The sequence below is a fragment of the Phalangium opilio genome, unplaced genomic scaffold, assembly GCF_054372755.1.
Source record: "Phalangium opilio isolate 3A_F unplaced genomic scaffold, DU_Popi_V2 ptg000091l_1, whole genome shotgun sequence".
In the NCBI taxonomy this organism is placed as follows: Eukaryota; Metazoa; Arthropoda; class Arachnida; order Opiliones; family Phalangiidae; genus Phalangium; species Phalangium opilio.
Window position 1 is genome coordinate 105,292 of NW_028324196.1, and position 11,183 is coordinate 116,474.

An 11,183-nucleotide genomic window follows, 5' to 3' on the forward strand; every position below is an offset into this window, starting at 1 on the left:
GCCGAGAAAACAGCACGAAGTTTTAATCAATGATTACAATCCCACGCTACTTTTGGCTTCCAAAGCCAACATGGATTTGCAATTTGTCGCTGACAAATCGGAAATAGTGGCAAACTATGTCACGGCTAACGTGACAAAGGGAGACCGGGCTGACATGGACCAAACTTTTGCCGAGTTAGGCAACGAAAGTTTGTCCAAAAAATTATTTGCCTATAGATTGAAATCTTTGACGTGCAAGCAAATAGGAATTTATGAAGCTCTCGATATGATGCTGGGCCAAGACCTTTACAACAAGTCCGACAGCACTAAATTTATTAACACTAACTTAAAAGAAAACCGATCGAGAGTTTTGAAAGGTTACAAGGAACTCGCGCGTTTGAGGGAAACTGACCCCGAAAGCACGGACACTTGCCAAAAAGGGTTCGTCGACGACAAATATCCGAATCGTCCTGACAGCTTGGAAAATCTTAGTTTGCGGGAATTTGGTCAGTTTTACGATTATGCGATGCGCTCTGAGGGTGTCGAGAAAAATGCGAATGTAATCCAGTTGAAAAACAATCTGGGTTTCATGAGAAAGAGAATTAAGCCCTAAATAATAGAGCACTTTATTCACGACCCGATAGAGGGGAAAGAACAGTATTGTCACGCTCTATTGATCCTCTTCAAACCGTGGCGTGACGAAACTGAGCTATTGGGCGATTTTGAAACATACGCCGATGCTTTCGAAAACTCGCTTTCGGTGTTGAAGGACATGAGAGAATATCACGAGAAACTGTCGGTTTCCAAAGAACTTGAAAAGAAACGGAAGGCTTCTAAAAAGGCGAAAAAGCCAGAAACCATAATTTCGGAGGCAGAAAGTGAGGACGATGAAAATGCTTTACAAGGGAAAGAAATTGTTATCGAAACTGAACACGCGATGGCTGATGTGGAAGCTGCCATGGAAATGAATTTCGAGACTGATGTTGACAATGTGGCGTCACTAAACTCGGATCAAAAGAGAATTTATGATCAGATCATGGATCACTTCTCCCAAGAGGGAGAAATATCTAGAAACAAGTGCCTTTTTGTGTCGGGACCTGGTGGAACTGGCAAATCGTTTCTTATCGAAACTCTCGCCAGCGCCGTAAGGCGACGCTTTCAAAATCCTGCTAGCGTGGCCATTGCCGCGCCAACGGGTTTGGCAGCGTTGAATGTTAATGGCGTAACGTTACACAGATTACTAATGTTGCCGGTAGATCATGGGCGTATCGCCTAATACCATTCCCTGAGTTCTGAGAATATAATCATTATGAAAGAAACTTTGGGTAATTTAAAACTGATAATTATTGATGAAATTTCTATGGTCTCATCGGTTTTACTGACTCACGTTCACTTGAGGCTGAACGAATTTTGGGAAATGAACCAACCATTTGGTGGAGTTGTATTTATTCTTGTTATGGGAGACTTTTTCCAATTGCCACCGGTTCAAGGAAATCCCGCGTTTATCAAAATCACTTCCGAAGAAGCCAGACTTAGATTCAATTGCATCGGAGGGAGTGATCTTTGGAAGTTTTTTAAATACGATGAACTAACGCAAAATGTTAGACAAGCCAACGACCAAAGTTACGGCGACATTCAAAGCAGAGTTAGAATTGGAAATATATCCGAAGCTGATGTTGCAACCTTAGGAACTAGATTGGTTGCTGGAGGAAATAACATCGAGGTGGCTATGGAGCTTTTCATTAAGCTGTCCAATGAAGGGTTTCAACCAATTTGTTTGATGCCTAAATTAGCCATGTGCGTAAAATTCAACCTTGATATGCTGCGAAAAAACGGCCAGAAAGTTGAAGTCATTCCTTGTCAGGATCGACTCGCTGACTATGGCAGTAAAATTAATAAAAACATTCTCAGGAGACTGCAAGGGCTAGAAAACGAACCGTCCAAAACAGGCGGTTAGGAGAGCGAGTTGGTTCTTTGCGTTGGCTGCCGAATAATGGTCAGAAGGAATATCAGTTTTGAAGAAGGCGTTGTAAATGGTACGATGGGTTTCATAACTGGATTTAAGAAGGACGAACAAGGAAAGTTATTGGTATTTTTCTCAGAGTAGATCGCGAACCGAATAACGACGACGCTAACACGGACTTTTTAGTTGAAAAAATTTGCGTAAAATTTTTGCTCATGACAAACATTTACGTTAAGCGCTCGCAGTTTCCCGTCATCCTGGCGTACGCTATTACGATACACAATAGCCAAGGAATGAGTTTAAAATGCGCCATTATGGATTTGGGTCCAAATTTATTTGGAACGGGCATGGCGTACGTCGCTTTATCGAGAGTGACGTCCTTGGCCGGACTCCATCTATTACAGTTCGATCCGACTAAAATTAAGGCGGATGGACGAGCCATTATGGAGTATAACAGGCTTCGCAAAAAATATAGGCCAGATCTGCCTGTTTTGGAAATAACGGAGTCGAAAGAAAGGCGCGGTGGGAAAAGAAGTGCGCCCACACTATCTAAAAGCCTTTTAGAAGGCGAGGAAGAGAGATGTGAAGAAACACCGAAGAAGAAAAGGAAAGCCCAACAGAGTTTGGCTAGTTTTCCCTTGAAGGGTTTAGCTAACGATGATCAAGTAACGTGCTATTCTAATAGCGTTTTGCAACTGCTTTTATTAGTGCCGGAATTAAGAGAATTGGTTAAATCTTACAATGGATCATTCGTTGAAAAACCAGTTTTACGGTGCCTTCATGACACGATAAACGACATCGAGAGTTCTCAAGGAAGTTTCAGTCGTAAAGGGTTGGAACTGAGAATGGCTGTCGGAAATCATTTTACGCAAAACGATCAACAAGACGCCAGTGAATTTTTGATGGTGCTCTTGACGACACTAAGCCAAGAAATGGAAGCCGATTACTCTAAGGCTCTAAAAGATCTTTTTTGGTCAAAGTCGCGAAACGTTACCAAATGCCCCGAATGTCAAGTTGAACAAAATTCGGAGAATGTTGTTGAAAGCAACATTTTCAATCTTCCACTAGAGATAAAATTTATTGGAAATCTCTAGAAAAAAGGATGGGATTAACAGATGTGCCATGCGTATTTTGTAACAACCCAAAAATACAAGAGCGTGATGTATTGATATCCAGCGGGAAGTACGTATTTTTGTGTCTTCTCCGTGGCGATTACAAAGATGGTCGACCAATTAAGATTTCTACCAAAATATCGAGTTTTGAAAATCAAAATGTCACTATGAGTAAGATGCTTTTTAAAACTAAAGGGGTGATTATTCATAAAGGTGAATCGTTGGTCGAGGGACATTATGTGAACTTTGTGAGAAAAGACAACGGCTGGTACGAGGTCAGTGAGACAATGATCAGAAAAAGGGAGAGATTCGTCAGTAACTTGACTGACGTCACTATTCTGCTCTTGGAAAGAGTCCATACACATTAAAAGGAATCTAACGTGCTTGAAGAATCCATATCAAATTTACCCCGAGTAAAGTCCAAAATTTCAATATTCGTACCAGAAAGGAGCATCATATCTGTCAAAAATATACTAATACTTTCATATTCCCTTTAAAGTAATTTATGACTGGGTAAGATTGTTAATCCTAGAGCAAGTTAAAGGTTAACGATGGTTCTGGAGTAATTTTGATGTTGCCTACTATAATCACCGTGAAAGGGAGAGGAGGGAGGATTGTAGGGCCATGCTATTGTAACGAAAAAAAGGCGATGATTCTTGCATTAATTTTAGAATTTTCTAGTGAAGGGTTTTTAGTACTCTGTATTAGTCTTGCCCCAATTGTGTTTTATGTAAAAAACACGCTAAAAACGTAACCCCTGTTGGTAATGCTATGTGATTAAATATAATTCTTTAGTAAGCTGGTGAAACTATTGAGACAAACTCATCCTATTAGTTAACATTGAACAGATTTTTTGAACTGAGATTTAGACACTCGTATCCAAATTTTAAATAAATACTGATTAAAATTAATATATTCAAAGAGTTTTCTAAATATCAGTTTTGCATCTTCCATTTTTTTCTCTTTTAAGCGCGCTATTTTTTTTAAATTAAGACGCCCATAACTTTTTTACATTAAAAATTTAGAACCATTCAAAAACATTAAATTAATTTAATCTAATCTAATATTATCCTGTTAAAATATCAAAGATTAGCAAAGCTTTTATGTTTAAGTATTATCTATTAATATAACCTTTTCTTTGTATAACTTATCAATAATGTGTACCGGACCCAATCTAATACCACTTACAAAAATCCATTTTTAAACTATTTAATGGCCATATGAACTAATTAATTTGTCCCACTAACTAATATCCTACTATTGTTGGAGAATTTGTTTTTATAAAGTGTGAAAATTATTTCCCAAATTGTGGTTACCAATATCTATAGACATTACCCTTATAATTAAAACAACTAAACCATTTTTCCAATTAATATTCCAGTAAGTTTTGCATAATCTCTTTGTGTTTCTCACCAGCTGGGGTAGTCTGCGTGGCAGGTTGCATTGCGTAAATCCAACAGGGGTACAATTTGCAAAGCCTTCTGGAATATTTTTTTTCCCCAAAAATTAATAACCTTTTCATTGTCCCTTTGGTAACCCACGCGCAAAACAATAATTGCCATGTTCTAGCAGCACTGTTTCCAAGCTTAAAGTTAAGAGTTGCGTGAGAAAATTTTAAAAATAGACCCTCAAAATCTTATATATAAATGAACATATAATTGCCAGTAAATTGTAAAGTTTTCTTTCAACCCCCGCCCCTTTACATAACTAATATAACGAAGATCAAAATTATTCCGAAATAAATACTATAAGCGGTGTATATTTTCAAGTTTGAAACATACAATTTAAAGACTAATTTCGTACAACTACATGCGTATCGCATCAACACGTGCCAACTGCTAAGCTTCAACAGAAAGATAATTCATCATAGCTACTATTACCAGTATTATAAAAATAAAAGATTAAAACTACACATCTCAAAAATATGATGATGATCATCATTATAAAAAAAAAAACCACAACAAAACTTCGATAGACAAATCAAAATATATATTCAACTTCTCCACTGAAATAACAGACACTTTATACTGGCGTGTTCAAAGAGTGAGAGCGTCTTTGGATTAAGAACAGCAAAGATATTCAAAGAAATAACCTTTCTATTGGCTTGAGTCAGTGTCTACAGAACATCAAGCTGTATCAAGGCCATATAATACATGCCACCTCTTTGGTTTCCCTATATAATTACGTTACAGCCGAATGTCTTATATCAGGTACCTGCACTTCTCTCATGTTCGTGATATTTAATGCGTATTCTTAAAAATATTAAAAAAAGAACAATTGTCGGTCTATAATAATTAAATTCCCACATTTGTAGTAAGACGTGTTTTCTATTAAAACCCTAGAATATTCATTCTTGTACTTACACCATTTTCAATAGCTAAGATGTTTTTGTGAGGACTTGATATCCAATTGGTAACATTGATCTGTCTCAAACGTCCTTCAACGCATTTATTGCTCATAAATACAAGTCTGAAACATAATTCCAAATTTTGTCCTTTGATGTTTTATGTTTGGGGAAAATATCATAAATTCAGGCATACTTCACATTTTTGAGCCTCAAGAGAACGTAACGACCAAATGCAAATCCCATATTGTAGTACGGAAAATAAGGCGCCATCAAGAAGTCCTTCTCCCATTTATCCAGCCCCTATATAATGTATTTATTTACTTTAAATTATCGGTCCTAAAAATTTTTCCAAGGACTCAAAAAAATCAGTGACAACATATTTTGGACGGCGTCAACAATCACGCGTAAAGTTTGAGCATTTCTGTCAATGTATCTTTGCGCGTTAATATAATTAATTTGGTAAAAATTGTATATATTAGGCTTTAAAAACATTTTCAAAAATCAACATTATCTGTGACTATTGTACTCGTTATTATATAGTTTTGCAATTTTTCCTAATACGAAGCTTTTATAAATTTGTTAACGCATAGAGAATTACCGGGATTCCAATGATTAGTTTTACGAAAACTATTTTCTTCTTTAATCTCCATTTAATAACTCTGATCAAAATGTTTTTATTTTATCCATTGGATGTAACATACTCGAAGCAGTCAAATTATATAGGGGATTTAGTTTACTGTTTTCATATTCGACATGAAACGACTGACGAATATACTCTGTATATTGAGTGACGTGTAAAATTTATTTTACCTACTTAAATTTCTGCAAACGACGTAGTAGACTAGTGCGACTAATGAAAGTTCATTCGTGATTTCTTAAATATAAGAAATAGTGAGATGAAATAAGTTGGTGATTAAAGTTAAAAAAACCAAAATCTCAAAAATATTGTTGAAAAAATCTAAGTAAATTAAACCAAGGTGCTGATCACTTGCGAAATCGAGTGTTACAAACGCCCAGGAAATCAGATTTCCAACATCTTGAAATTTTTGAAATCTTGGTTGAAATTTCTGGAAATTTTTCGAAATCTGTTGAAATCTTGGTTGAAATTTCTGGAAAGTTTTCGAAATCTGTTGAAATCATAAAACTTCTATGGAAATTTTGAAATCTCTGTTGAGATTATGAAATTTTTCCAACTTTGTTTGAAATCTTAGGAAATTTTGGTGAAGTTTTTGGAAATTGTAAAAATTTCTGAAATTTTTAAAACCTTTAGAAATCATTAGGAATTTTTTGAAATCTGAAATCGAGTGTACAAATTTTTTGGAAGTGATCAGCCCCTCGAATTAAACGTAATAAATGCTACGCCTAATTTTCAGGCGAAGTGGTTAATTTTTACCTCATTTGAAAATGCAAAAGTCAAGTTGTAGCGATTGCTCGAGTTAAATATTTCTTCCATTCGGTTAATTTTTAGGGAAAATTCAATTGTTTTTCCTTTAGAAGCTTTTTCCTGGAAGGACCAAAATGAAACGAAAATCGGAAAATACTACATTTCTCGCGTCCACTCTCTATGGAATCTGAGATGGAATGAACTCAAGTGGGGTTTGAAGGTTTTCGCCGCTTTAGAACTAAAATCGCCTCATTGCTTCTGAAGTTCTGATAAGGCTATTCTTCGCAACTATTTTTACAACAAGAGAGAACATTTCAATATTAAGTGTGGAAAGTTATTTCGTTGTTTATATTTGAAGTTATGAAAAGGAGAAACAAAAGAGAATGATATATTAAACTCCTTTGCTTTGTGAAATGTAGTTATTAAAACAGGAGGCAGGTCAATGGAGTCCTCAGCATTCCAGCCAATCTCCAACCATGGATTAACTAACGCTAAGGATTGTTCACTAACAGTGTTTCCCATGTATTAATATCGCCCACTACATGCTCCGAATTATTCCTTGATTCCCCTCTTCATTCCCCCAATTTATTGGACCAAAACGGATGTAGATATAGCGCCATCTCTAGGCAAAATTAGTTTTTGCGTATTTTAAAGATGGCGGCTTCTAATTTAGGCGGGATTTTAATTTTGACGTCATAGGACACGTGATATTTGGTCCAATTTTCTTATAACTTCCTGTTAGGGATAGTAGCTGCTGCTAGGGGGCGTTTGGAACATGTATGCTTTATCTTTTAGGGGGAACGAACAATCCCTAGCGTTAGTTAATCCATGCTCCAACACACATATTTGACCCTGCCAGAAGTAGGAACCAAATAAATTGTACGAGGAGGGTGGAGCTAAGCCGGTTGCGTTACAGAGATAAGCAAAGCGCAATCATCGAGGGACGCCACTGATATCGCCCTTGTCTTTAAAATAAAATTGTTATGTCTGTCCTTTCGTGTCATATACGACCATTACGATAGAAAGAAACGGGGTAGTAAACTATCTGTAGGGTGCATTCAAGGTAGGTCGGCATGATATGCATGTAGCAAGTTACATATAACGGCATACTGCAAGTAGGCAGAATTCAAAAACGTTTTGCCAGGTGAAGACATAATAATCTAATGTAATAAGTTCCTTTTAGTCGTTAAGAACTGCTAGAAATAAGTAATTGGCGTGTGAAAACTTTTGTTGTTAGGCCTAATTCCTTCTGAATAATCATATCGAAAAACTCATTGTAATTTTTGTTCTTAACTGGATCAAGAGGGATTATATCCATGTTCAGGTTATCGGAGTCAAACGTGTTTCACGCGTAAAGATATCAATTCATCCAATCCTAAAATTGATTTCGAAACAAATATAGCGTGGCTTAATGGAAGGAATAAATAAGAACAAACAAAAGATAATGGACTTTTTGTAACTATTATCTCGCTTCATTACTTTTTTGTTTTGATATCCTACTTGTATCTTCATATTTTAAATGAGTATTTTCAATATTTATTCGCATCATTATAGGAAACAATTTCAAGTCCTACAAACAGAATAAGTACTTTCACAAACTATGAAACTTTTAATCATAAGTTTACCAATACGTTTTGGTATAAGTACACATAGACAATATGAACAGTCCGTATAGTTACACGAGTGCTACGATGATGCTATTGGTTTTTAAGAGACCGTCGTCATAGTAGTAGTGCCACAGAACCGACTTTGATTACAATACAAAACCATAAATGTCTTTCAATAAAATATCTAACATCTTGTGAATTTTTTCGTCCAGTTGGTTTTCAAATGATATCACCCAAATTTCCAGTGCTTGCAATAACAAATTAACTGGGAGATTAGAATTGGTTCGAAATTCCGAAACTTTTAAAACTGTAGGGCAGTGGTAGGGCGATCGAGTCTGTCCACATTTTAACGTTTGATGAGCCAAGGAAAGGGTCTTGCTGAGATGGTTAGCTAATCTTCAACCAAGTACCGCTTCCATCGGTATCCTCCCAATGAACCGAATTCCCATTCGACCGAAATACGCCAAATAAGATAGGAAACTAGCGGAATGACGGGCTTTTAACCACTGGGATTTTCGTACATGTACAACGTCAATTTAAAATAATCTGCATTTAGCGTAAATAATGAAGTAATTCACAATTAGAAAGCAATTTAATTTTTGCTTTTGAATTTCACATAGGTAACGTCATTGACGTTCATTATTGGCATATAGTTTCACAATATTATAATTTCATTATTCTGTTGTGCCAGGTTAGGTTAGGTTTGGTTTGTTTAGACTATTTCAAACGGTTCACTTAGATAAAATACATTCAGAATAATTTGATGCCTTTTCCGAAATATTGTTGCTTACAATTAGATACTTGCGCAATAATTTGATTTGATATATTCTATTGTATGTTTACGATACACGCAGTTCATGATAATATTTATTTGGGGATTTGTATTACGTGGCACTATTAAAACTTTGTTGAATTTATTCTGATCGATGAGGGTTCAACTCCATTAGTTTTTATTGGTTTTTATCCGAATTAAGAAGTTTTGAATTTAAAAAGGCAAATATTTTCCATGGCTTCCATTTGCTTGGATATTTATTTAAATTTCATCTAAGATAATGGTTTCCTATAGAACACATAAATATTCCGAATGTTAGTTTAAAGCTTGACAGGGACTAAATCGACATTCTAATTGACTAGGTATTTTGTAAGCGTGCCACCCTAATTTCAAATTATCCTTAAAATTTGAATTTTAAAATAATTCGGAAGTATTTCCTCAATTTTTTTACTATGCAGACTTGTCTTATAATTAAAAGAAGAATCAATGAAAAATCACTTGATTTTCCACTTCATCCTCCCTTTGACAGGTGGTTACGTAGTTTGGTTAAAAATGACGTTCATTCGCTTGGTTTCTGCATTTGAAGGATCTGTGTAAAAACTATCGGCGGGCGGTTGAAAGTTCTTTGAAATACGTCACAGGCACCACGTGACAACAAGATACAAAGATTCCACATTGAGTGGGTCTGGACACCTAGTCCTTGTTTTTCACGAGATTGCAGCGCCAATTTCCCCGAAGTGTGTGTTTTCGAAATAAAACGAACTAAGCTTCTTTGAACCACGACTCTCCTCAGTCACGTGACTCTGACGTATTTCAAATAATGTTTACCCACCCGCCGATGCCTTCTTTACAGTCCCCTTTTTGAAAAAAGGGACTGTAAAAGTAATTACGACTAGCGCGATGTAATAAGATTTCGTTTTGATGATATTAAAGTTAATTATAGCAATAATAAGTTATACTTTGAGGTTTATTCTACATTAGAAAAGACTATTTTCAAACGTCTTTAAGTATTTTTGGTTTTATTTTTTTCAAATAAATATATTGAATTAAGTTTAATAAATTATTAGAGTCTGATTTCAATATAAATCAATATATCTAATCTAATCAAAAGAATCATATAAATTTATACATGAAGTAACGAGTTTTCGATAAACCGCAATTTAAAAACTTATTCTTCATTTTGAATACATTATTGGGAATTTTTTTTAAAAAAAAACATTTATTACGTTACCCTTGGAAATATAAAGAAACTGATTTATTTTGAAATTGTGGTTCACCAAGTTAGGGCGAGCACTTTGGCTCAGAATGAATATCTTTGATATTAGACGTGCTGGCTACTTTGTAAAGATTGCTGTAGAAAAGGTGAGATTATTATCATCAGAAGTAAAATAAGGGACTAGAAGTGAATTGCTCTAGCATTGGTAATAGATCCTGGCTTTAGTGAACAAATTTGAGGATTTTATGCCGCTTCCATCGCGCCTACTCTGGAGAGAAAACAAGACGGCCCAAGGGCTCGTAATAGTAGCCATATCGTACGAGTGAATAGCCCCTCAGTACTCTACCCTAATGAGTGGATAACCCCTCTATACCTTACAATAATGAGTGAAAAGCGCTATCTTTTTCAATGCTTAAATGATTTACCGTGCCTAAAATCAGAGTGAATAGCCCTCGATTCCTTACTCTAAACAGTGATTAAATTATAACCGTATAAATTTACTTATGCTGTAATTCTAATATTCCGGCGAATCGAAGAACAGATAGTTTTTAGTGATAATCCCCTCGATGAGTTTACAACATAGACTTATGCCGATGCACACTTATCTTATAAATTTCTAACAAGGACTTATGCCCAGAAACCTTTGAAAGAGAAAGTTTAGTTATAGTGATTACGCATTTTAGTGATTATTACCTTTAGCAATGCTAAAATGATCAAACGCATAACTCTCATTTAACACTATGTTAGCTCTATCTAAACCCACATTTGAATTCACCGCCAAAACGTTCCAGTCAAACATAACA

At 35.5% G+C, this 11,183-nt stretch overlaps 1 protein-coding gene across 1 annotated transcript; it reads right to left on the reverse strand.

The window, feature by feature from the left end:
* Window positions 1-5,294: 5,294 nt before the first annotated feature.
* On the reverse strand, window positions 5,295-7,307 carry LOC149643661 (uncharacterized). The gene is made up of 5 exons (XM_089850483.1): window positions 7,191-7,307; window positions 6,795-6,905; window positions 5,595-5,701; window positions 5,418-5,523; window positions 5,295-5,306 (listed from the first exon to the last, which is right to left on the reverse strand). Exons 1-5 carry the CDS (start codon window positions 7,305-7,307, stop codon window positions 5,295-5,297), a joined length of 453 nt encoding a protein of 150 aa, XP_089706609.1.
* Between the last annotated feature and the right edge of the window lie 3,876 nt (window positions 7,308-11,183).